Source organism: Rattus norvegicus, chromosome 4 (assembly GCF_036323735.1).
Source record: "Rattus norvegicus strain BN/NHsdMcwi chromosome 4, GRCr8, whole genome shotgun sequence".
In the NCBI taxonomy this organism is placed as follows: Eukaryota; Metazoa; Chordata; class Mammalia; order Rodentia; family Muridae; genus Rattus; species Rattus norvegicus.
The window spans coordinates 152,992,867-153,019,993 of NC_086022.1; the positions used below are offsets into that span (position 1 = coordinate 152,992,867).

The 27,127-nt window shown below is 48.1% G+C and overlaps 1 protein-coding gene and 1 pseudogene across 3 annotated transcripts in view; one reads left to right on the forward strand and one right to left on the reverse strand.

Annotated features, from left to right (window-relative positions):
- The first annotated feature begins 2,918 nt into the window (after positions 1-2,918).
- Dppa3-ps3 (developmental pluripotency-associated 3, pseudogene 3) lies at positions 2,919-3,623 on the forward strand (annotated as a pseudogene).
- A 1,854-nt stretch (positions 3,624-5,477) lies between these two features.
- Positions 5,478-27,127, reverse strand: part of Ret (ret proto-oncogene) — a 42,213-nt gene continuing 20,563 nt past the window's right edge. The window contains exons 9-20 of one of the 3 annotated variants that reach the window (XM_063285561.1): positions 26,520-26,630; positions 25,728-25,847; positions 24,914-25,170; positions 22,135-22,282; positions 20,533-20,640; positions 19,397-19,611; positions 19,181-19,303; positions 17,311-17,381; positions 16,065-16,202; positions 14,238-14,337; positions 9,026-9,173; positions 5,478-7,758 (exon numbers count right to left, since the gene is read on the reverse strand). In XM_063285561.1, coding sequence (XP_063141631.1) covers positions 7,601-7,758; positions 9,026-9,173; positions 14,238-14,337; positions 16,065-16,202; positions 17,311-17,381; positions 19,181-19,303; positions 19,397-19,611; positions 20,533-20,640; positions 22,135-22,282; positions 24,914-25,170; positions 25,728-25,847; positions 26,520-26,630 — 1,697 coding nt within the window. In that variant the 3' untranslated portion in view covers positions 5,478-7,600. Of the gene's footprint in view, positions 7,759-8,300; positions 9,174-14,237; positions 14,338-16,064; positions 16,203-17,310; positions 17,382-19,180; positions 19,304-19,396; positions 19,612-20,532; positions 20,641-22,134; positions 22,283-24,913; positions 25,171-25,727; positions 25,848-26,519; positions 26,631-27,127 lie in introns of those variants that run through there. The other 2 variants (NM_012643.2, NM_001110099.1) reach the window with 2 other exon arrangements.

Sequence of the window (27,127 nt, forward strand, 5' to 3'; positions counted from 1 at the left end):
TCCACATATTGACATGATCCTGTCCAGATATTTTTTTTTCTTTTTTCTTTTTTTTTTTTTTCAGAGCTGGGGACCGAACCCAGGGCCTTGCGCTTGCTAGGCAAGTACTCTACCACTGAGCTAAATACCCAACCCCATGTCCAGATATTTTATGTGGGGAAGAGGGAATGTTTGTGTTTTTTCTACAGGATGCTACAAGAGTGTGCCAGCTGCCTGAGTGGTTGCTGAGACTTGCTGATCCTGGTTACATGAAGATTCAGCTCTCGTGGTTCGGGTCCCTGGAGTCATCCCTCTGCCCCGAGAGGAAGATGGAAGATTCCCCTTCATCCTTTGTCATCACAGAGATTTTGGCGTTGCTGCAGTCAGTGTTACCACTGCGTGTGTCCTGTCCCACTGTGGCCCGCTCTCTGACCCTCTGTGCACTGCTGCTTGCTGGGGAAGACTGGACTCCAGTCGTTGCTGCCCCCCTCATTTCCCTGGTGACTCTTGCTGCCTTAACTGGTCATTTTACAGACTGTAGCTTCACAGGAATGCCACCTGCGTAAAGCTGCTGTGGACTGGGGAACTCTGCCCTGGTTGTACAGATCTCAGAAATGGTACCATTGTCTGCTGGTTGTTCCAGAGAAAAATGACTGATCCTGAACTGTCCTGGAAAAGACCTTGACACTTTTGCTGCTATTGTAGCAGCCATTACTGCTGCAGACATTGTGTCTGCAGTGTCTGGAGTTATCCTCCCCCAATCTATTGTTAGACAAGCACAGTGGGTGAACTTTCTGGAGTAGTTGCTAATAATTGGGAATTCTAAATTTTATTATAGGAGCGGCTTGACTACGGCCCTTGGTGGTAACAGCTGAGGAGAACCAAATGAGGTGCCCACTACTTATCAGGAGTGGCTCTGTTTGGTGCAGCCCTATGCTGTGGATTAGTGTTCATGCTATGGTTGGTTTGCAAACTCAGATCTCAACAGAAACGTGACAAGGCCGTTATCACTCAAGCACTTGTGGCCATTTGTACAAGGGGCCTCCCCTGGAATTTGGTTATCTATGCTCAGGAATTAGTCGGTATCTGAGTTCTCTGCTCTTGCACCCCATGGATCTGTGGATCCATTGCACTGGGATGAGAGAGACTCTCTCTCGGTATCTGAGTTCTCTGCTCTTGCACCCCATGAATCTGTGGATCCATTGCACTGGGATGACAGAGACTCAATGATCCTTTGATCAGCCCTTCCACATCGCTGAGGTTTCCTCATTGCACGCGATAGGGTGATCATGATTTGTTATATAATAAATGATTTGTGATAAAATAAATAATAAGGGGGAGATGTAGAGGGCCGCTATAACATTCACCACCACAAGATGGCGCTGGCTTCCACTGCGCCCCACGTGGAAGGCCAGGATAGCTTCCGCCATTACAAGATGGCACTGGCCTCCGCCGCGCCAGCCGACTTCCTTTCAGGAAGTTAACTGTGTGCGCATGTGCAAGAGTGCCTTCGTGCCAGGTCTTTGCCCACTCCAGGGCGTGCCTTATGAGATCATGGGTAAGCGACCAATCAGGTGTGGATGTGCCGCGCTAGGGTGTATATAAGCCGCGCCATGCGGGTGCGCGGGGCTCTCCTTAAGATTGAATAAAAGTTTTGGCTGTAGCAAGGATCCGTATGTCCCCGCGTGTTTTCTTGCTGGCGAGGTCGCGCGCGGGACAGGTATCAACCCATGGAAGCCGGAGCCCTGAAACCTTCTGCACAAGTTGCAAGCAGTTCAAAAAGATGGAGTCTTCTCTCCTTAGCAGCTAAGAGCTTACCTTTTGCAAGTAATGGGCAACCACAATGCAGGTATTCCTGTAATATGTCTTTAAAATTGCAATCTACTACAATACTTCCTTGTCTGAATATTTTCTAAAAAGTCAGAATTCTTCCATCTATAAAGTCACTTTTTTTTTTTTTTTTGAGGAAGAGTAGCACTATAGTGGTGACCTTCCTGTCTTAGCCTCCCAAGTGTCCACAGCAATTTTTGTGCTCCAGGTAGCTCCCCTGCTTGGTAAGCATTTATCCCTGTTGTTAAGAATCACTCTTTAAAAGCCCACTTTCCTATCTGTAAACTGACAACTCTTGTTGTGGTTCGCACTGGGGTTATCCGTATTTTGATGCTAATTCTACTGCCCCAAGGACAGCTGCCTAGTCAGGACTCAGGTGACTTCACCAGAAACTTCTCCCCACTGAATTTGTAAAATACAGGTGTGGGCAGGAACAGGATAGGAGGAGGCCTATCATTGGATGAGAAGGAAAAATGGGCGGGAGAAGAGTTTGAAGGGAGAGGAGGAGAAATGTAAAGGAGGATGAGACAAGAGGCAGGGAGAGAGACAACATGGCAGGTGATGTTAAGATTCCACTCTGTATTACAGGCTGTTATTAATGTTCTTAAGGGATGGATGGTACTGGGATTTGTATGTTTAAGTGGGCAATTATATCTTATCAATTGGGTCAAAGGTTATTGTGTTGTGTGTTCTTTCATGTAGTGATTTAAGTGTAAGAAAGTGCTTCTGGCATGGAAACCTGCCTTGGGAACTAGATAGGTAGAGAGATGGCTGCCAGGCCCAGAGAGAGAGAGGCCTTTGGCAGTGCGATATGGGATGGAGCAGAGCCGGTGAGACACTTTGCTGACTGAGACTTAAGATATCTAGCAGACATCTTGGGGCACTGTGGTGCCGAATATAGAGTGGGCAAAAGATACCTTTTTATCTTATATTTTTACAACAAACTCTCCTCGAGCTTCAGGTCTGATCCTTGACCCTATGTTTTTCATGAATTCAAGAATGTCAGTCTAGGCTTCAGTCTCTGCTATGTGGGGCTAGAGCTTAGGTCTTTCTAAAGATTAGCTAGCAATTTTGTTCGGAGCTAGCTTTTGAGGCTTCTGCCCACCGCCATGGACGAGCCATCCTAGAAAGTCGACCCAGTCGTGAACCCAGAAACTCAGATGAATGATGGATCTCAGAGGGAAGATGAAGGGGACTCGTCGGATGATTCAGAAATCCTACAACCAGGAACACTAGTAAAGGTCATGAAAAAGCTAACCCTGAACCCCAGTGCCACGCCGCCAAAATATCATCGTCGTCGTCAAAGGGTTCGTCTCCGGATTAAGAGCCAGCCTGTGGGGAACAGAAGTGAAAGAATCATGAGGGAAGTTCAAAGCGCCTTTCCCAAGAGAAGGGTCCGCACACTGTTGTCGGTGCTGAAAGACCCCATAGCAAGGATGAGAAGATTTGTTCGGATTGAGCAGAGACAAAGACAGCTTGAAGGAAATGAGAGACGAGATGAGCCATTCAGATGTCTCTGCACTTTCTGCCATTATCAGAGATGGGATCCTTCTGAGAATGCTAAAATCGGGCAGAACCAGAAGAATTAGGGCAGTTTGAATTGTACACCGTCCTTGCCGTTAACGGTGCCATGCAGCAGATGTGAAAGCTGTTTTTTTGTTAAGATTAAACTTTTCTTGGTGCTGGGGAAATCTCTTCTAATTGCTAACCTTTAAATTATATAGGATGTGTGACATTTGGATTCATGGGAATGACAGATTTACCCAAGAATTGAGCATGAGTCAAAGCCTGGTAGTTTGATTTAGAAGGTAATTGGAATAGATCTTTTATTTTAGATTTTCTAGTTTGCAGAGAAATTTGTAATAAAGGCAAATTTGTTATCTTTAATAAATACACAGAACAGATTAGAACGAGCCATTGGAGATGGGGACTTGTTTTTTACAGGTGCATTGTGGGTGTGTGCACACTCGTGATGTTCAGAGTTCAATGTGTGCTACCCTGTATTTCTGCTTGAGGCAAGGTCTCTATGAAGCCTAGCTGGTCTAACTCCTGGTCCTGCCTCTTGTTTTCCCGAGTTTTGACCCCATAGGCTTGTCGGCAAGATCTGGAAAAGGCTTGATGTTCGTGTTTGTTCGTGCTGTGTAATAAACAATTGGTTGACATATTCCTAAATGAAAAGTGTGGCTCTGTAAAAAAAAAAAAAAAAAAGAATGTCAGTCTAACAGGCCCCATGCATCTCTGGCCTCAGGAAGTGTAAGCAGCCTTAAGTATTACCTAAACATGGACTACACATTCCTAAACCCATGAAAGGATCGGTGGGAGGTGAGATGCAAACAGAAAAAAATTCCCCAAAACCCTACCAAAAACAAAATCAAAACACAGTTGCTCCAGTCCTAAGTACACATGTGACAAAGATGAATCAGACACTTAAAAGAACCTTATTTTTTTTTATTAATGAAGTTGACCGTTTTCAAGGTATCTTCATTATGAAATATCCAGTGTTTCTACCTCTAAACTGAAAACTGGCCATTTACGCTGTAGAATGCATCTCCCTCACCTTTCTTAGCAACACTTATTTTAACTTGAATTACTGTGCCATCAGATACAAGGATCCTAGCACAGGACAGAGCTGGTGAAGTCATAGTGGCTAGAATAATCTCCGGCTATGGGCCCGATGTCCTTACTCCCTGACCCCATTCCTTGCAACGCTGTCACACCGAGATGTGTCCTTGTTAAGTTTCCCATGCCCGAGCTTCAGCGGAGATGTCTCACTAACCAGGTCTTGTCATTTAACATGTTCCCATAGCTGGGAAAACATTTTACTTGCCACCACACACAATGATAAATGGGATTTTTTTAACGTTCAACATGTTTGTTTCCATCCCACTAGAAGGGAATGAGGCTTATCATTAAGAGGTTCACTGGCCATTCTCCATATACAAAATATGGTTTCTCATGATCTTACCGAAGATGTTCCATCCCGTGAATCCCCAGAAGGGGGAAACTCTATGGAGTTCAGCTAAGGGGCTGCAGTCAAAACCAGGAGACATTCTGAGATGAGGGAAGAGGTCAGGGTGGTAAATCTGCACACTGAAGAGTGGGGCAGTTTCTGGGTGATACATGCAAAGTCTATGAGCACACTTGTACACTGGAAATGATTCAGGCTCTTAGCACTCAACACACAATGTGGTTACAGAGCAGACTGGTATTAACAGTTTGTCACTGCCCTGGATGGAGGCATACACCAGCTGGTATGTTAAGCTTTATAACTGAGGACAGTTTCCCTCTACCTTCTGTGACATTTGTCAACAACTATGCCTATTTTAAGTTTTAGTAACTGAGAGATTACTGAAGTTGCAGGAAATTAACAGCTAAGAGTTCCAGAGGCCAGTAAATATCAACACTGGCCACTATTTGTTCTAAGGAAGGTCACCTGCAGGGAGGACGTCCCTGACTGCAAGGAGGAAATCCTAGACCCACAGGGTCAGTTGACCTATCACTTGAACATTGTACAGCAGTGACGCCACCAAAAGCCATTGTTCCTTCGTCATTATTGCTCTCCAATTAGAACAGATTCTCTGTGACATTTTAATTACGTGTAGAAACTTCGAAATGAGCAAGCTGAGTTTTTGCAACCAGGAAGTTTAAAAAGAGAAAAAATTGACACATTTTATGATTTATAATTTTATTTACACAGCTGAAATCATTTCCTTAGTCACCTTGATTACAAAAACAAGTCAACATGGTACGGTTTAATAGCCTTTCTTAAATGGATCTTACAAATTTTAGTGGCTGACAGATTGCTACTTAATACTCAGTAATATTTAATATGTGGTAACTTCTGCATATATGTAGATGAAAAATCTGTCTGATAGTGCTAACAGGTATAGGTACTTTTAACAAGTATGGGTACTTTTGTATCTCAGGAACAGACAGACAAATGGTTATTAGTCAAGTGTTAATTCCCCACAGATGGGTCAGCTATTTAGACATGGAGCTCAGCCCTTGAAGCTAAACCTGCTGTAGCAATACTGTGTAGGCATGTTGAGTAATTTGAACTTATCTGTATTTCTGCATTTAATAAAACTATTATTAAGCACATCTGAAAAACAAAATGGATCCCATGACTAGAGATATTTATATTAAAAAAAATCTTATCACAGTGTATCTGAAAGAAAAATGGCCCAAACTAAAGCCATATTATATGCTGAAATAAGCATTTTTCATCTTTCCGTCTGGCTGTGTGCACACACAAGTATTACACACACTCCGTAAGGCTCTATCCGGTGTACTTATCTGAGCATTCTCAGCCACATAAAATGTCACAATTTTACTGTGTTTGTGAAATGCCCATAAAATATAGTATTTTATTACGACTATTTAAAAGTCCTATCACAGTGCTTGAAGTCTGAAGACCAGGCAGTGTTTTGGTAATGTGACCTTTTCGTGGGAAGTGACAAGTCCATAGACAGCCAAAGAAACTTCCAAGAGCCACCCCTAAAACCCCAGAGGAGTGCAGAATGTCTGAGGCTACAACCGTCAGTACAGAAAGACAAGAACCTTACACGGGAGTCGTGGTCAGAACGGAGGAGACCAAAACACGTACCATAGCAGCAGCATAAATGTCGGATGGGGAGAGCTGATCCATGTGCCTTTCACACAAGCTCTATAAGAGCCAAAACCTCATTCTCTCACCTCAGTCGTTGTCAGGGAAACCTCTAATACAACTAGATGAACTGTCCTTCCCTCCGGGCATGAGCTGACAAGGTAGTGATTAAAACAAGGCAGACCTGCCTGCCCCATCAGAGGTCAAGCACACTCTCAGGTGGGTAGGGCGTTCTGCGGAATGCTGTGCTGGGGGTGCAGCATTTGTGGCTCAAGGCCTCTGCTGCCAGCAATTCTGGGCCTGAAGGCTGCTCCACTCCAAATGCCCTGCTTCTTCACCCTGTTCTGGTCTGCGGGTAGGTGTCACGCAGCGCTGAACAGGAGAATGATGCCCTGGGCTCAACAGGGGGACTGTGTCTTATGGGGCCACTTCTTTCGAGCTGCCTTGTACAAGCAAGGGCAACACCCAATCTCTCAATTGTGCTAAATCTAAGAGCCGCTTAACCACGTCAGAAACAACGTTTTCCTAAGAAAAGGCTACATGGTTAAAAAAAAAAAAACTCAAAAAAAAAATCTATATTCAGGATGTCATATGCTGGGCCAAGGACAGCCCTGAGGCTCCCTTCTCCCCTCCAACCCTAGTGGACCTGGCTGGATCCAACTGCCCAGACTTATGCTGGGCTTTCATTCTAAACAAGGGCAGGTCACTCCAGCCAGGTTTTTCAACTGATGTTGTTTGTATGTGTGCTTCATGTTAAAAACATTTGGGGGGGGTGCGTGGTAGTTTTTTAATCAACCAGGAAAATCAGACAGTTCAGGTACAATTTCTCATCCAAGTTGTAATGGCAGACCCCACACATGTGAACACAAGAGCTCATGGTAGTTACTGATGAGCAGACCAACAGAGGTGCTACCCAATGCTGAAGGGAAAGGGGATCTAACCAGAGACTCAGAGCACCCACCCAGTGGGGCAGATGTGCTAGGAGGGAGGACCACCGTGAGGGAGGATCACTGGCTACTTGAAGTAAAACCACTTTGGAAACCAGCTAAAACAAACTACAGAAAACAAGTCTGCCACCTGAGGCTGGTCTTGGCCAGTATGATGTGCACAAAGTGGTCGGTGGACTTGATGCTCTTGGCATGTTTCTTCCCCCTTGGGAGGTTCATTACCGTTCACAAAGAAATGTTAACTATCAAATGTGTCCATTAATTTTGCCGCTGAGGGTGAAACCATCCAGTTAGCATATACACTATCATTTGCATATCTTGGGAACCCAGTGCTAGTGCCATCGGCTCTCGTGAGTGGTACAGGACTCTCTCCAGGCCAGTTCGGGTCTGACATGCCTAAAAATGAAAACAGATAATTTGTTCTGCACTGAAGAACTCAAACTTCATGTGCAGACAGTAAGGCCTTGGCAAAACTCCCTTTGCCGGTTAAACCAACTTGCGCTTTCTGTGCCAATTCCATGAATGGTTTTGCATCCCAGGTTTCCAAAACACCGTTCTACCACTGGGCAGTATCACTTGCTCCTGGTAAAGGTCACTTAGCAGACACTACCAGTTCTCAACGTCTATGCGTTTAGAGCCTCAAATCTGAGATAGATCTGGTGAAACGCTTAGCTGTTTTCCCAGGACAGTATAAAGCATCAGCGGATGGCTGGAGTATATGGCTTCCGTGGGAATGTTCTAGGGACTAGTCACGTGTCATCCCTGCTAAAATGGAGGAGGAAGGCTTCCTTTTCCACAGGGGGCGACCCCACAGCGCCGTCGGTACAAGGCATGTACTGAGGACCTGTGACTCAGGAAGCATGCAGAAAGAACCTACCTTAGCTCGAAACTGCGAGACTTTAGGAAAAAGCATCAATGAGAAAGTTAGGAAGCAGAAAAAAATGTCAAGTATTTAATCCAAGACAAAGGAGGAGTTTTGGCAAGAACCGTGTTTACTGTCCATTGCAAGGCCACAGCACCACAGACTATGTTCTTTCAGAAAGCATTGGCTCAGTATTTAGCACTGGCTTCGTGAGTGACATCATCATGATGTGGGGGGTAGGGTGCAAAGGATGTGAAAGCAGCAGTTTGGTGTCTGCCCAGGGCCCACGTGGTTTCCCCGCTGCCCCACACTGCATGACGGTGGACACAGAGCTGGAAGTGTGAATATGGACGGCTTCCACGAGGCACACACCAGCCTAGGAGCAGCCTGGGGATACCCTAGCTATGCTGTCACTACAAGTTGGGGGTGCCAGCATTCCCTGGCAAAATTCCCTCCCTCCCCAGATCAGGTAAATTTAAGTAACGAAGTCAGAAGTACTATGATTTGCTTCCCAACAGCCCCTGAGAATTCTGCTCTAATCTGCTTCTCCAGTGTCATCTTAAGTTGCCGGGCTGTGTGGTAGTGACACTTTATTTTCACATCCTTTTAGAAAGACATAGCTGCAAAATGCCTGAATGTGTGTAAACTAGGTGCAAAGTCGGATATTTACAAAGAAAAGGGTTCAGAGGAGGCTTTGGTTTCGGTGGGATCGGAAACACTCTTAAAAAGCGTTACAGACAGTTGGGATGGTGCAGAGGGGACTGCGTTGCTAGAATCTAGTAAATGCATGTGAAATTCTACCATAGAGTTTGTTTTCAATCCATGTGGAAGGGAGGGAGCGCGGGAGGGGAGCACTGTTACAGTCCACCAGGGGCGTCTCCTCTTCCGAGAGCCCATCGTCATAGAGCAGTGAGTCCGAAGGGGTGGATGCAGCCAGGTCCAAGTAGTCCTGGAAGAGAGAGAGAGAAAGATGGCCAGTTATCTTTGACTCAGGGCCATTTCTAAACATACTCAGGGCCCCTTAATGCTCATGGGGCAGGGGTGCTGGCTATACCCTTACCCTACACTGTTTCCTGGCCTTTCTGTAAGACCACACCTCCATCCAGAAGAATAACACTGAGGTAAGGCTTCCCCCGGGGGTGGGGGAGTTCCTTAATCCAACCAAGGCAGAGGGCCGGGGAGGTAGCTTCTTTGTGGTCTTGGGCCTGAGAGCGGCTGCTGTGGTCGCATTACACATAGTGTGCCAAGTGGTATGTTCAACCCAATGATACCTTTCAGTTTCCCTCCCAGGACCTCTGCTATCTCAGGGAGCAGACACAGGGACCTCAGCTCCCATGTACAACCATTGTAAGATGCCTGCTACTTATGTCACACCACTTAACGAATGTAGACAACTCCAGCATTGTCCCGGCTGTTTCTTAACACTGTGATTTTGGCCTCTACTGTTACTTCTGCTCAGGACAACAACCCTGAATGTACACACCCTGAAGGTTTTCTCAAGAAACAACAGAGGTGTGTGAATGCTGTGTTCAAGGTTGTTCACCACATTCTCTATCGGACCTAGTAGATCGATTTTATATTGAGGTCTTGGATCCATTTGGAGTTGAGTTTTGGGCAGGGTGAGAAACATGGATCTACTTGGATTCTTCTACAGACAGCCACCCAGTTTGACTAGCACTATTTGTTGAAGATGCTGTCTTTCCCCAGTGTATTTCTGCCTTATCCAAAGACAGGCGTCCATAGGTCTGGGTCTTCAGCTTGATTCCGCTGATCAACATGCCGATTTCTGTGTCAATACTGTACTATTCTTTTGTTACTCAGCTTTGTAATACATCTTGGAATAAGGGACTGTGACATCTCCCATATTTCTATCGATCATGATTGTTTTAGCTATCCTGAATGTTTTTTGTGTTTCTACATGAAGTCAAAAATTGTCCTCTCCAGATCTGTGAGGATCTGTGCTCTTACTTGATAGAGATTGCATTGCAGATTGCTTTTCGGCAGGATGGCCACTCTCACACTACTGATACTGCCAACCCAGGAACATGGGAGATCTTTTCTGGTATCTTCAATTTTTTCTTCAGTGTTTTAAAGTTTCTATCATGTAAGTTTTTCCACCTGCTTTACTAAAAGTTATCCTGAGATATTTTATATTATTTAGGCTGTTGTGAAAAGTGCTGTATCCCTGATCTCTTTCTTAGCCCATTTATTGTTTGTATATAGAAAAAACATACCGTTTGCAAATAAGGATACTCTGACTTCTTCCTTTCCCACTTGTATCCTTCTTTTCTCCTTCAGTTGTCTCACGGCTCTAGCTAAGACTTCAAGTGCTGAACTGAATAGGTATGGACAGAGTTGATAACCTTGTCTTGCTCATGATAAAAGCAAAATTGCTTCCAGTTTCTCTCTATTTTAGTTGATGCTGGCCATGGGTTTGTTGTAAACTTCCTTTACTCTGTGTTGCGTATGTCCTTTGTATACCTAATCTCTTCAGGACTTTTATCATGAAAAGGTGTTGGATTTTGTCAAAGGCCTTTTCTGCCTCTTATGGGACGATCATGTGGTTTTTCCTTTTGAGCTTGTTTATATGGTGGATTACTTTACCTGTGTTGACCTATCCCTGGATTTCTGGGATGAAACCTACTCATCACTGTGGACGTTCTTTTTCATGTGTTCTTGGATTTAGTTTCCAAGTTTTTTATTGAGACATTTTGCACCTATGCTTAGAAGGAAATTGGTCTGAAGTTTTCTCTCTTTGTTGGGTCTTTATGTACGTTAGGTATCAGGGTAATTGTGGCCTCATAAATGAATTGGACAATGTTCATTCTGTTTATATTTTATAGACTAATTTGAAAAGTATTGGCATTAATTTTTCTTTGAAAGTTTGCTAACACCATTTGGCCCTGGGGTTTTTTGTTTGTTTGTTTTTGTGGTGGGGGGACTTTTAATGACTGCTTCTATTTCACTAGGGTTTACAGGTCTGTTTCAATTGTTTATCTGATGTGGATTTAACTTTTTCGGAAAAGTATCCATTTATTTTAGATTTTCCAATTTGGTGGAATATAGGTTTTAAAAGTATGCTCTTATGAGTCTCTGATTCTCCTCAGTGTGTGTTTGTTTTTTTTTTTTTTGTTTCCCCTTTTCACTTCTGATTTTGTTCATTTGGATATTCTCTCTTTCCTTTGAAAGAGGAGATATTAACTTCTCCTTTGTTAATTTGGAAAATACTTCTGCAGCCGAACACCATTAGCAATTAGCATAGGCACTAAGATCAATAATTAATAACGGGATGGAACTGAGAAGCCTCTGCACAGACAAGGACACGGACACTCAGACAAAGCAGCAGCCTACAAAATAGGAGAAGATTTTTACCAACTATACATCTGATAAAGGGCTAATATCCAACATATATAAATACCTAAAAGGAAAACCCTGGATATCAAGAAGACAACCTAATTAGAAAGGGGTATAGATTTAAACAGGAAATTTTCAGAAGATGAAATTCAAATGGCAGCTCATGATGGTGAGGATATAGAAAAAGGGGAGCCCTTATCCATCACTGGTGGGAGTACAAACTTGTACAGACACTAGGGAAACCAGCTCCTCAGGAAGATGGGAACTGATCTACCTCAAGACCCAGCTAAACCACACTTGGGCATATACCCAAAGGATGCTTCATCCTCCTACAGAGACACTTGTTCAACCGTGTTCATAATAGCCAGCAATTGGAGACAACCCAAATGTCCCTCAACAGATGAATGGGTAAAGAAAATGTTGTACATTTGCACATTGAAATATTTGTCCACCATTAAGAAAAGAAAATCATGATATTTGTAGGTAAATAGATTCAACTAGAAAAAAAAAAAAACCACACCCTGAGTTACGTAACCCAGATCCAGAAAAACAAGTAAAATACACATTCACTTACATGTGGATGTTAGCTGTTAAGTCAATGATAACCAAGTTACGATCCACAGAACCACCGAGGTTAAGTATAGCGTAGAGACTCAGGGGAGGGATAGATCTATGTAGGAAGGGGAAACAAAATAGTCATGGATAGATGGGGTGGGAGCTAGGGGGGGAGTTCAAATGGGAAGGGGGCGGGGAGAAATACATGGAAAGACAGCTAAAATGAAAGACCATTAGAGGGGTATTATGGAAACCTAACACAGTAGAAGCTTCCAGATATATTGTCTATATCATACTGAAGGAGATCAGAAGGATATGAATGGGGGAGGAGTAAGTCAAAGCATATATAGATGTGAAATCGCTAAGATATAAATGAAAATGCCAAATTATGGGGGAGACAGAGCCCCAACAACAAACTTCTTGTGTCACCAAATCAAACTCCCAGAACTGGGAATGGGTTATATTTCATTGACTCATTGGCCAAAGTGGTGCCACAGGAACTCCCAAACAACCCAGGCCACCGCAGAGTCTATAGGCTGCTCGTCACAAAGTGTTAGCAAGGCAGTTGCTGCAGACAACTCCTCCACAACTCACTGAACGTGGAGACCTTGAGCTGGTGCCTATCTAGAGCCTTCACCCCTGCAAGTCAGAGCACTTAGTACTGAAAGGCACTGTGCACACCGCCGAAGAAGAAACAGAAACACCGAGCCAGCTACAAATGCTTCCACCCACAATGGTGTTCTCCCAGCAAGGAATGCTGAAGCAGGGGTACCGAAGCTTGCGGAAATACCCAACCAATATCTGATTTGACTTAAGAACCATTCTATGAGACAGAACCCATGCCTGAACCTACTGCTTGGGTGACTAAGAACCTGCGACTAGAGAGCCCAAGAACCTAGGGCAAAAGTAACTACTACTATTCTACTCAAGGAATGTAGCAATGAAATGGCGTTCTGCTACACTCATAGAACAGTGTCTTGCTTAGTCATCATCAGAGAAGTTTCCCCCTGCAGTAGATGGGAACAAACACGGAGCTTCCGAGCCAGACATTACACAGAGTTAAGAGACCTTGGAACTCAACCCTAAGTGGGGAAGTCCTTCCCCTCATGGTTCAGGGAACCCCGTGGAAGAGGAGGCAAAAAAGAGTAAGACCCAGAAGGATGGAGGACACCAAGGAAATAGGACCTTCTAAATCCAGAAAGACCAATACACATATTAACTCAGAGACCGCAACAGCACGCACAGGGTCTACACACACAGGTCCGCACTAGAAAGAATCCTAGAGTTGGAAGAAGTGGACTCAGGTCCTGGTGATTATGCAGGTGTTCTCACTGGCTAAGTCATCTCTCCAGCGACACAATCGCTGGGAGCTGAGACCATGTACTCTTTTGGAATCTGGAGGAAGGGCAACTTGTAGTAGAAATTAAGACAAGTCTTCAAAGGGGGTAGTGTGACTGAGGATGCCTGTTTGGTCCTGTTTACCTGTCTCCCTAGCATCCAGTATGAACAGTACAAACAGTACGAACAGTACAAATATTAGGCAAAAATTATTCAGCCTTCTCACCAAGGCACAGAGGCTGACTGTTCCCACTTGTTTTGTTTGGCTAACACCAGGCTTTGGAAATCTACACAAGCAGTCAATAAAAACTGGGAGACAACATGAGCTTCTTAAAATTCAGAAGACTTGACTTGCCAGGTCTCCTATTCCTGTAGGTCCCACGAGTTGGGAGCATTATGCCCTTGAGGAGATACTCACATTGCCAGAGTTCCAACCCTAGTCACTGCCTACCTCCAGGTACCCCAGCGCTTATGCACTTAGGACACGTGCCTTGAGCCCTTGACATTCTATTCCATTCTTGCCAAAGTTCCCCTTTGGTTTTGAAATACTCTCCAGTACTTGCCTGTGAAGAGCTCTTGTCTGAAGACAAGCTAGAAACCAAGATGTTTTCACTAACTGAACGGTCCAAGAGGACTTACACAGCATGTTTTCATCCACTGCCTGCCCTATGGTATGGCACAGTCATCTCCCTCTGGCCTTGCAGAGGAAACACAGCCTCAAACGACCAACCCAAGGCGAGCCTTTGGCTGTGACGCTGGGACTCACTCTGCTTTTGACCATCATCTTCTCCAGATCCTTGCTGATGTCAGCAAATACTGGCCTCTTGTCCGGCTCCTGCTTCCAGCACTGCAGCATCAGGCGGTACCTGGAGGGTAGCATAGGTAGGTGGTGAAGCCCAGGCAGGGTCGGCACAACCAGACTGGGTCTAAGGGGCTATGTCTCCTCTCTCTAGGCTGTTTCTAAACATTTGCAACTCTGAGCTTCCAGGCTAGACCCAGGGGCAGGACACTGACACTGGTGCAGCCCTCTGGTGGCCTCTCTCCAGAGGGGTTCATTGTTCTCTCCTTATACCAACATGAGCAGACAATGTTTAGACCCTGCATCCACAAAGTAGGTGGCTCAGTAGGAAGTGAAGTCCTTACAATGTGTAGAAAGGAGGATCTGATTGAAGACTCTTAGGGGTGGAAACAAACACAATGTCTAGTTATGACAACTTTCTGACTGGATTTGAGACAACTTTCAAGCCTGGTTCTTTAATTCTACTCAAAAGCCCCACAGCTGGAGACATCCCAGGTTCTAGGACAGAGCCTGCTGTTATTTTTATTTTGCTCAACACCATGCTGTCAAACCGCTTTTAAAATATTCCTATTTATACCCAGAGACCTGGACTCAGCCTTGGTCAGAGAAGTTTCTCTTTTTTTTGCCCCCCTCCGGTGAGTAGCAGTCAACAGAGACATGTATGACTGGTCAGAGCGCCAAGAATAAGAAACTCTGCTTAGTTAGTGCTTGGCCCTAAACTGGCCATATATAGCAACATCTGCTCTCTCAGCCAAGGTCCAGGGAACATCCCAGAAGAGGAGGCAGAATGAATGTAAGGTCCGAGGTTAGAGGGACGCACTGTATAATGCTGTCTTCGGGACATGACATGGCTGCTGCACCCATGAACTCATAGTGGCTCTGGTTCCTGGTGTATGACCAGAAATGTGCCAAGTTTCTGGCACTAATGGGGGTAATGATCTCTAGGCCCCATCCCTTGCTTATGAGCTACTGGCGGTGGACAGTTGCTGTGGAAGGGAGAATCATTCTTGAAGGATGTGGTCATTGAAAGATCCTCACACTGCAATGGGTGCCCCTACACCCACGTGCATACACATAGGCAGCACTAACTGGTCTTAACGGGGTATCCCAAATTAAGACATGAGATTGAGGGGGGACGTGTGGCCGGGGTGTGGGGGAGCTGGAGGAGGGAAATCGGCATAGGTGTGATTGGATTTGATCATGTCATTCTGTGGAAAGCTTGAGAATTTAAAAACTTAAAAACCCAAGTTTATCAGGCTCTCCGTCTTCTCTGCCCTGAACCCCTGCTTCCTCAGAAGCTGGGTGTGGCTGAGGGCTCTGGAGCTGTGGTGTGGGTGTTAGGCTGGTTGGTTGACTGCCAGCCCAGTGCTCGAGGCAGCATCTTCCCACCCTGGCATGCCTAACCTTGCTCTCAGCTAGGCACTGACCATGGCACAAATGTACCAGTGTATCTGCTCTAGTCATCCCCCCCACAACCCCCTTTAACCTGGTCTCTGGACCATCTGATTAGTGAGTTTGGGATTCTGGGACTCTTGGGCCGAGGCTGTCTCTGCCCTGCTCTGTTCCTACCTCCCTTGCACACGTCCTCCTTCCCACATATCCTGCAGGAGGGGCCCCGGCACCTCTTTATCTCATGGTCATTGATGGCTGTCTGGCCTCTGCCCTGTCACTCCCTGTCACACAGCTTACTCAAGGTTGGTGGTGGCACTGGGCTTCTCGATGGCTATTTTACTTCCCATCCAGAGCCCAGAGTATGAGGGCCAGAGGCTGGCTTGGCAGAAAAAGCCCACTCACATTTCCTCGCTGCAGTTGTCTGGCCTCTCCATCCTGTGGCCTGTCTTCAGAAGGTTGAAGAGTCGTTCAGGAGGAATTCCAGGGTAGGGGTTGCCTCCCAGGGTCACAATCTCCCATAGCAGCACTCCAAAGGACCACCTGTGGCAAGGAAGGGAAGCAGTAAGCGGCTTTCTGGCTCCTGGCCCCTCCTTGGTGGACCCCAGATGTCTGTAACTGACCTAATCAACTGCCAGTGCCTAAATGAGTGACACACAGGGATCTTAGCCTGGCTCTGCTGCACGGGCACGCGTGTAACGGCTAGGCAAGCTTTATCTGCCTACCTGAGCAGCCTCTGGGATGCTTCTGGCCCAAACTGCTGCTGCTGGAGCAAAGTCACTTAAAGGAGTGATAGATATCCTAGCAAGCAAACTCAGGGTGTGCTGTAAAATTTTTATGAAGTCTTAAGACAACTTTTAAAGGAAATATTTAGTAGTAAGAGAACACTGGGGTGGGGTAAAAACATCACGAAACGTGTCATTCTGACGATAAAGTGTGTATGTGCACACTACAGGAGAGAGCGGAAGGTAACCACGAAGGGGAGGGGGAATGCGTTTCAAGGCTGTTTGCCTCCTAGTGGATTTTTCTTTGCATTTTCCAATTCTTCTAAATCAACTTGTTGCTATCAGAAAAGTACTGTTTGGAACTGCTTAAGAAAGAACTCTGTTTTCATAGCTCTACTCAAGCCCTGCAAGCTCTATTCAAGTGGCTGCAGATTGCAGAACACTTCAGAAGCCAAGTATTTCGTCTTTAGAAAAACAGACCACGTCCTGTCATCTGTCTGCAAGAGCAAGTGTGGGCTCCCATCTTAAGATACTTTGGTATACAGCAGTCCACAAACTCAGACACAGCTATCTGAAGGGGAGTTCTTGATCCTGACCTGTAGCCAGGTAAACTTCACACGATGCCCTACCTCAGTCATATTCCTCCCAGCACTCTTGGGAGGGGCGAAGAGGTAAGGAGACAGAAGTGGGCTATGACTGCCCCATCCCCCACTCAACTCCTACACGCTCCACTGTGGTTGGCAGAACTGCTGCCTGGGCCCAGTCATCTGCTGAAGGAAACCTGCTGACCTCTTAGCCTGGGCTCATCGAGGATGACTAACATTGCAAACAGGTCTTTGGAACCAGCAGTGTCCCCTTGCCAAGCTGCAGAGACAAGGCAGTGTGGTCCAACCGCCCCACCCCAGGATGGCAACTCCCATACTTACACATCACTTTGAGTGGTATAGATGTGATCGAAGAGAGACTCGATTGCCATCCATTTGACGGGAATCCGGCCCTAGAGGTGGTGAGCAAAGGCATTAGTATGGCTCTAAGCTCTGTAACCAAGGTAGTCAGCTATGGCTCTTGAGCTCTATAACCATGGCAGTCAGCCATACCTTTTAGCCCCAGCTCTGGAGGGAACACGGGATACTACGTTCTGAGGACAGACAACTGTGCACCCTCTTGAAGGGGCTACAGCTCCAGCCTGAACCTTTGGCTTTGTTGAGAGTCTACTGGGAGTCAAGAAAACCGTCCACAGCCACAGAGGTCAACCTTTCACATGCTACAGCCCTACAAGGAAGCAACCCAAGAAAACCACCTATGATAGGATTGCTAGGGTTCTGAGGCACCCTCGGTGGGGCAGAACAGTGCTCCCCAATGCAGAGGCAAGGACTTGTCCTGCAAAGTAAGTTTCTTGCTAGTATCCCAAGAACACATGCTTTGGGAAACCAACACCCAGTCTCCATCCTGTAAACTTTGTAAGCCTCATCTGAAAAATCGTGAGGGAAGAAAACCTTTGTGCACCGACGTTGGGAGTTTCCTTCTCTCAGGGTTCTTCCAGCATCTCGGAATGAGCAACCCGCTCCCCCACCCGGCAGCTGTGCTGGGTGTCTGTTCTAACAAATCCCCTTCAACAACAGGAAGAACGGCTCAATGAACAGCTTAAGAATAAGCACGCACTCACGGTCGTGTCTATCAGCTTCAACAATGCTTTCCTGTGCTTATACCGTTATGGTGCGTGACTGTGCTTCTCACAGTAATGTCTGTGGCTTGTGGTCTTAGAGGCTGTCAAAGCCCCTGAAAGCCATACCTATTTACCTCCACTGTGACAGCAGGACAGCAGGCCTCCCTGGAAGATACGTATGCGTGAGTGAGTGAGTGAGTGGTGACACAGAGAGAGAGAGAGAGAGAGAGAGACAGAGAGAGAGACAGAGAGAGAGAGAGAGAGAGAGAGAAAGAGAGAGAGAGAGTGTGTGTTTGAGAGAGACTGTGTGTGTGTGTGCGTGCGCGTGTGTGTGTGGGCGCGCTCGAGTGTGTGTATGAGCAGGAAGGCCCTCTCACATCCTCTGCAGTGTGGGGCAGCAGCCCCTTCCACTTCCTTTACGCAGAGATCTGCTATCACCACAGAAACCCCAGAACAAACAAACCCAGTGCTCATAGCCTATGGCAACGCACAAAGGACCTATGACCCTCACAGCAGAGCCGAAACAGATAAAGCTGGGTGTGCGCTGCCTGGAAAAGCCTCACCACCAGGACCCCCGAGCACTCCCACCAACTGTTCCTGCCTGGGTTGTCACACAGAAGCCTCAGGAGAGCAGATGCCAGGTGACAAGGCAAGGCGGTTGCCATGGGGACAAGAGGATGTCAGTGAATCAGATGTCCACATGTTGCTTGAACTTGGAGAAATTCTCAAGACCCCTGGACACCTCTGCACCCGGTTTTACCCAGAGATCCCAGGGAGACTCCTACATAAGCAACAATACAGGGAGCAGCATGCTCCCTTCTCTTCACTTTACTCTCCTAGGAGCCAAAGAGCAGTGCACAGTGAACAGAGGCCTTATTTTATGGAACTGAGAGGAACTGTGGAAAGGAGTCTAGTTCTGTGCTATTGGGAGGTCTTAGAAGGTGACTAAAAGCATCAGGTACCTCAGGAAGATCATATGCAAGAAAAGCCTGACTGGGGTCCTAGAGACACAGCACAGGGATAGATTTCTCCTCCTCCTGTCATTCTAAGGGTGCCATCCTACCCTGTCAGCATAGCCTTGAGCCCATGTCCCCTCCTGGAAATGTGCTAGGACACTCATGGCTAGGTACCTTGCTTTTCTTCACATAGGAATCTTCTTCATAAACATCTCGGGACAGCCCAAAGTCAGAGATCTTCATCTTCCGTCCCTCTGCCACCAAGATGTTTCTGGCAGCTAAGTCTCGATGTACGAGCTGCAGAAAGGAAGCAGCAAGAACCCTCAGACCAGCTGTGGTAGGCAGGGGCTGGGCCGGACACGAGGGGCAGCGCGTATCTGTGGCTCTCACCTTCATTTCAGCCAAGTACTGCATACCCCTCGAGATCTGCCAGGCGAAGGAGATGAGGTCGCCCATGGTCAGCACCCTTTCGTCTGGGTGGTCCAGGGAGCTGGAATTGCGGCTGCCTCCACTGCTCACATAGGCAGGCCCGATCTTGCGGCTGTCCCGCAGGAACCCCCGCAGGGATCCATACTTTGCATACTCCACAATGAGAAGAAGTGGCCCTGGGGACAGAGAGGGGCAGCCCTGGGCATGGAGTCAGGCCCAACCTCGGTCGGGTTGGCTGCAGGCTGTCACCTCATGAGTAGGTGGGCAGACACAGACCTGCTCTGGCACTAGGATCATGAAGTTATGGCAGGCCAACTCACTCTTGGCCTACACTGACCATGGGGACATTTGCTCTCTCCCAGGCACGGTATGACCTTCCCCATGGTTTCCAAAAAGGTGGGCACTGTTCTCAGCCCTACCCTGTGAGCTACCATGCCCTATACTAGGGCTTAATACCTTTTCCCACCCTTGACCCTGTAGGTGGGAGAGGGAAAAACCAATGGAGGCAGGAAGGCCTGTGCAAATCTCACAGCTCGGTCTTGGCCCTACGCTAACTCAGCAGCAGCCTATGTCACTGCTCCTGCCTGTCCTCAACAACTTTTAGGGGCTGGAGTCAGGCCTAGATCTGATTCCTTGCCATCCTCACTCTGTGTGTGTGTGTGTGTGTGTGTGTGTGTGTGTGTGTGTGTGTGTGTGTGTGTCTGTGTTAGAAAAGCTAACAGATAAAACAATCTCCCTGGTCCTTATCCGAGGAGGAGACAATGCTTCTTCCCTGCAGGGCTGGGGCTGGGGTCACCTGTGAAAAACAGCACACTTGTTATTCTGTAGGTCCCCAAGATGCACTAGTCATTCTCAGAGTTCCCTACAATGGGTGCTAAGGCTACAGACCTGTGCTCAGCAGGCCCAAGGACTGCTAAAAACACGAACCTCTGGGATACAAGTCTGCTCAGCTAGTGGACACAGATACTCTCCAGACCAGAGCCAGAACCCCAGCTTCCAGAAAGGAGAATTAAGCAAGAGGGAAGGGCAGAAGAGGGATCCCAGCCCTGTGTTAGCAGCTGAGCTGCCTGCCCACCGTATCATCTGCTTAGCCTTACCATCCTGGCTGCAAGCCCCGTACAACTTGATGACATGTGGATGGTTGACTTGTTTCAGAAGGTTGAACTCAGAGAGCAGGTCTCGTAGTTCACTCTGGGAGGCGTTTTCTGAAACACAGCACATAGAGATTGTGCTCGCCATAGCCCTTGGGATCCCTTTGTGACCATGTTGAGTAGAGAACGGAATGCCACCCCCCCTCACAGATTTACATGGAGACCTTCAGCATCCAGCTGCTTAAGGCTGCTCACAATCCCCAGTGTTGGCCAACAGTGACTTTGTGTACCCCTAGGATAAGAGCCCTTAGGTCAACTTCCTTGTCTCCAGGGCTACTGCTTGTGTATACAACAACATGTCACTTTAGCTGCTGACTTTAGCAGAGAGAAGTCTACAGAGAATCCCCATCCCTCTTTTATGTCTCTCTAGAAGGAGAGAGGTCTTGCTGATGTCTCCACATGCCTGCTCAGAGAGAAAAGGTGCTGGAGAAAGAGGAGGACACTACACTGAGCCCAGATCTCCCAATCTGCCAGACACAAGCCTGGGGTCCTGTGGCCTCTCTACTGCTGCTGCTGTGCTTGGAGCTTTTGCTCAGTTACTGTGAGGTCCTGTAGGGATAAGTGAACTGGAGTGAAGACAGCACTAGCATTTTGCAGTGCACCAAACATCAGGCCTGTATTTTCCATGGGAGGCAGATGCCATACTTGACTGGATAGGGCACACTGTGAAGATGACTAGATGCCACCGAAGTCATAGGAACACATGTCCTGAGGGCAGCCAGGGCCAGCTCTAGTGCTCACTAGGTACTTGAATAAATACAGAGGTACACAAAAGCGTCAGGCACGTAGCCAAGTTCTCTTCCTGGTTGGCTAGCCAGTGGTGACACACTGTTGCCTCTGGCATTTAGACTGGTCTGGGATGAAGGACAAACACAGCCAGGAGACAAGTCTAGGTAGACCAGGAATGGGACGGTTTGAGCATGGTGTGAGGGTCTCAGGAATATCAGGCACACTCGAGCTGTTGTCCCTGACCATTGCAGGGGGACTCAGCTATGCACCAGCCACACAAGTTCTTCACCACATAGTCTGGATGCCACAGGACCCTCGGTTCACATGGCTGGGGACCCGGACCACAGTGAAGGAAACCCACCAGCCACAGCCACTAGCCAGAGTCACATCCCTGTATAAGAGAGGTATGTGCACATTGAGAGCCAGACCCCGGGCATGACTGGTCACAGGAACAAAGAAGACTCAGAGGTTGCTGGGATGGGGGAAAGTCTTACAGAGAGGATCTTCAGTAGGATCCCAGGGACCTCTCAGATGAATGGGGTAGTAATGAATGGGGTATGTTAGGGTGCTGCTCCCAAAGGGCTTTAAAACTTTTTAAACCCTGGCCTCTTTCCTGACATGGTGCAGAAGCAGTAGCCAGCATCTTCCACTAGAGCAAGGTCCTCACCCTGCCCTCTTCAGGAACACTGGCTATGCGTGTGTCCATGGGGTACCCAGATTGCAGCCCCCACAGAGCAGCAATGGCAGTTCTGCAAGGGAGTTTCATAGAAGGACGGCCACAGTCACCAACCCTCCCAGATACAGCCCCTAAACAGGTACCTTTCAGCATTTTCACAGCCACTGTGGTGTATCCTGCCCGGCCTTTCAGACGGAAGGCTGTGGCCTTGACTACTTTTCCAAACTCGCCTTCTCCCAGGGTTTTCCCAAGAACTAAGTTCTTCCGAGGAAATTCCCACTTCGGATCCTCCTATATTGGGGGTAGAGACAGGGGCCATTAGCAGACAAGGGAAGAAAGTTGAGCAAGAAGACAAGGCCTTTAAATACTAACTCCTGCCCAGACAAGGCCAGTATGCAGTGAGCCGGTCATCACCTAACCATACCTGCCACCGCACAGCTCATCCACTGGGAGCACCATGGTCAGGCCAGAGAAGCGATAAGTGAGTGAGTCTCCAGGGGAAAGGTCTGGACTTAATGCCTTGAATCACCCTGCTCCCACTGCACCAAGTAACACAGAACCAGTTAGGCCAAAGTTCTTATTCTCAAGGCCAGCGGGGCCCAGAGGTGCTTGTGGCTGACTAGATAGCAGCCCCAGATCCAAGTTTTCTCTGACACCCCAATCCAGGGGCCCCCAGAGCACAGAATGGGCAGCCACAGCTCAGGATACTTCTGAGCCCAGAATTTCTCTACAGTGGAAACATTCAGAGCCACCTCCCTGTGCAGCTGACTGTTAAAGAAAGGCACCACTGAACTCCCGGGCAAACTCCCATCCTGAAGTAGGAGGCAGCTGTTCCTCCTGTGGTCCGTCCTGTGCACCCCACTTCACTACACATACACCCCAGTTCCAGCTCCCAGCATCCTACTCAAGTCCCTTCCATGTATCAGGCCCAATCATGGCTGCTCTGGATTCATTTCTAGATTCTTTTTTACCTTTTTTTTTTTTTTTTTCGGAGCTGGGGACCGAACCCAGGGCCTTGCACTTGCTAGGCAAGCGCTCTACCACTGAGCTAAATCCCCAACCCCGCATTTCTAGATTCTTACCAGCCAAGTACCATCCTGTAAGAAGACCACCCCGTGGTGCTGGCACCACACTGGATACCACCTCTGTGCCCGCACATGCAGACCTCGGGTTTCTGTTTACAAGGCTCTTTAAGGCTTCCCCAACTACAAAGCTGGCCTAAAAGGACACATGGCTCCAGGCCAAAGGCTATTTATATACATCTGATATACATATCTATCTGATTTATATACATTCATATACGTGGCCTGTAGAGATATATACTCCTTTGAGCACACAAACACACGTTCTTGCAAACTCCTAAGTGACCCTGATATTTTGTGAAGCCCCCTGAATGTGAAGAAGGCACGGATATCACTGGTGTCGCGCACCTACTGTCACACCTCCACTGCTGCCACTAGAAACATGTCCAAGGCACATACCAGAGACTATGCTAAGCACGTGGAAATGGTATGAATTTGCTCCTTTAAAGATTTGAGAGAAATCAGTATCTTTACTGTTTTGTTTGCTTGTGTCAGCCTAGTCTAGCCTTGAATTCGTGATCTTCTTCCCTTTTTTCCCCCCGAGTGCTGGAATTAGAGGAATGAGTCACAGTACCAACTCTCCATGTTTTACATTAGGGAAATCAGGCTGAATGGTTGAGTCATGGGGCTTCTGTGGGTATAGCTTTTGGGCACCAGGCTAACTCTGGAGCAGACGTGTGGAGCGTGTGTGTGCCTCTGCCCTTGTTTACATGATATGGCCTTGCTATGCAGCCTCCCGGTGCTATCTGGGTTACAGAGAGCTCTGGTGGCTTAGTCTAGAAGCCTGCTGCAGATCCAGCTACAGCCAGAGGAGGAACCACACACTAGGATCAAGAGAGGCAAAGAGCACATGTAGGAAGAACTTCTCCAGCCCTGTGTGAGGGCTGGGTGTCATTCACGTAGGCCTGGGAAAGGTAGGGCCCCCTAGCCACCTAAGGCCACTTCATAGCCACTTCAAACTGCCAGGGGTCCATGGCCACTGGGTGCTCCCACAGGTGTCTGCATCACAGTCCCTCCACCCAAACCTGTGGCTTTCTCTATTCATAGCGCTTGTCTCCATAACACTGTCCTAGCTGTTCCCAGAGCACCCTGGCTTCCAAATCCCGAACAGATAACCAGGGTGCTGAAGGGGCAGGGTCTTCCCGAATGTGAGGGCAGACACATACATGGCAACCACAGAGAAGACATGACCATGATAGGGAGGCCTCAGTGGTAGTCCGGTCTTGAGCAGCACCCACGGAAAGGTTTGTCCATCTCAAGAGTGGCTGGGGCTTTCTTCTGGGCGCCCAGTGCCTCCCCCTTCCATGTTGGGGTATCTACCCTATATACTCCTGCTACCCTGGACCTCTGGGTCAGCACTTCTTTATGATCCCCACACACTCTGCCCCATCCCCATCCCACCCCTCTTCTCAATGGGTAAGCCTATTGTAGGGCTATAGAACATGGGCCTCTTCCACTGTTCCTACTCTTGACATAAAACACTTGCTGGGTGGGCATGAGTGTATGCATGCCTGTGTGTGGGTAGAAATTACTGGTCCTCTCTCTCGGGGCTTCTGCTCACACCTCCCCTGCTAGGTAGGACCACGCTCACTTTCACCAGGACCTCAAGGCCCACATCTCAGACCCCAGCCAGTCCTATCTGAATCAGCACCTGTCACTTCCTTCCTAGACAGTCTGCCTTCACAGCCCTGGAAGGCAAGCAACCCCCTGCTCTTGCCCTTATGCGACGGGGATCTACGTAAGGCTATATCAACCATCTGTGGGCACCCCAAGTAGTAAAGAAAGCCTCTGTGGCCATGTTTCCTCCAACACTGTCCACCTACCTCTTGGGGCCCCTTACCGGGATCTTGAAAGAGTCCACAGAGACCTGGTTCTCCATGGAGTCCAGTGAGGGCCGGCGGGTGCCCGAGGAAGAATAGCTGATTGGGAAGCCCTGGGCCGGCCGGCAGAAGGTCATTTCGGCTGACGCGATGGGTGGCTTGTGCGCATGCTTGTGGTAGCGGTGGATGCAGAAGGTGGACAGCAGGACAGAGATTATGAAGGAGAAGAGGACAGCGGCTGTGATGACCGTACGGCACAGCTCATCGCACAATGGGCCTGTGGCAGGGCAGAGTGACAGGGACTGCACTGTGACCGTCTGAGATGCTACTGACTGGGTACAGGCACCGCTGTACCAATTCTCCTACTGTCAAACCTCTCACAGTACAAACAGTGGTGTGAAGACTGCACTCAACACCAGCTATCCTGTTTTCCTGTTGCAAATGTCTGAATAGTCAGTATAGAAAGGTAGGACAAAGAAAGAAAGGATCACAGGCTTTGGACAGGGAGGTCCTAGAGTGAGCCAAATTCCAGGACACTTCCATAATACCAGAGGCTAAGCAAGACCCTGTCCGGGAAATCTGACCAAGTTACTTGGAAGGACTGCTTTCCTGAGCATCCTTTATTGAGAATTGTGGCTAGGATATGCTTTATAGGGATTCTGACCCCGATTCATGGTGGTGCCAATGGTAAAATGGGCCCAAAGGGAAGGAGCAGCCTCCTGGGGTCTAACTGCCTCCCCATAGTCTCTTCCCTTGCTGAACCACACAAATGTTGCTCAGAGCTTCCTTGAGGGTTTGAGGAAGTCAGAGAGCCCTGTGAGAGGTGCTCCTTACCCTGGCTGTCCTCTGGCTCGCAGAAGCACTTCTTCTCATCAGGGAAACAGTTGCAGATGCCATAGCCGGCTTTAATCCCCTGGCGCTCCCCTCGCTCATGCCCGCCAACAATGGGGCCACCTGAGGACATATGTGGAATATTCAGTCTCCTGGTGTGGCCTGATGCCTCAGAGTCCTCGGACTGTGATTAGCCTTCCCAACTCGGGGTCAGTCGCTTAGGCCCAGTGAAGGCAGTAGGCTCGGAAGCCCCTTTCACCTGGGCAGAGTTTAACACAATACCCCTATACTGGCTATGGAAGTAGGGGGGAGCCAAGATTGTTTAGAATCACTGCTGAGGTCCCGGAAGGCATCAACCACAGCTAGCCCCCAGTAACAGTAAAGATGGAGGAAATGGACCAGAGACAACGTGGGTCCTGAGCCAGCAGGCCGGGGACTGCAGCTTCATGAGTCAGTCAAGGATAGACAGGCCAGGCTGCACAAGCCCCGTCCTGGGGGAGCACAGCCAGCATTCAAATGAGATGGTAGCAGGACTGGCTTGGCACATCCTGCTTGGTTGAACCTACTACTATTACACACTGTTCTTCTTTGGTGCTAAGGTGAAGCCATGGCCCTACATATGCTAAGCTCGTGCAATACCCCCAGCTGGCCTGAAGCATCCTATAGACACTTGAGGCTCCAGCCTGGGTTCAGGTGTAGGTTAGGGCTTCCAAGCTCTCCGCTGCCAGCTCCCTTGCCTTGACCCTTCCCTGCACACTGGTAAAATGCATCACCCTGGGCCTAGCCTGGGCTTACGGAGACAGTCCTGGGGGCAAATGTTGATATCCCGGCTCTCCAGAGCATCACAGTGGCCATCAGGACAGGTCCTGGTGCTAGGAGAACAGGTGGAGAAGTTCCTGGTGATCCCTGTGATGGAGTACAAAACAGGCTGTCACCCTGCATGGGCATATCCCTCCATGGTCTGCCTTTGTCATGGTCCAACCTTGCCTCTCTAGGGACAGCGAGATGAAGGGACAAGTTGAGTAACGCCACATACACCTCAGACACCAGCAAGGAATGACAAGGGGTCCCCCAAGGGCTGAAGTGCCGGGCATTCTAGGACTGCAGATAGCCTTCCTCTAAGGAAGCCACTTAAAGGCAAGGATCTGTCAAAGCTATATTGGCCACAAGCACCTTAAAGCGGGAGGTGAACCTGTAGTGAGGCAGAAACACTTTCTGGCTGGGACTTTCTGGAAGAACCACTCTGTCCCCTGTCGGTCCCAGCTCTGGTATAGTGGTCCCCAGAGTGAATCTAATTGAGGTGGCACAAGCCCTGCCTCCTCTGCTGGCACTGGTTCCACAGGAGGGACAGGCTTAGAAGACAGGGATCAGGGAAGCTAAATGAGGGACTAGCAGACCTTGTA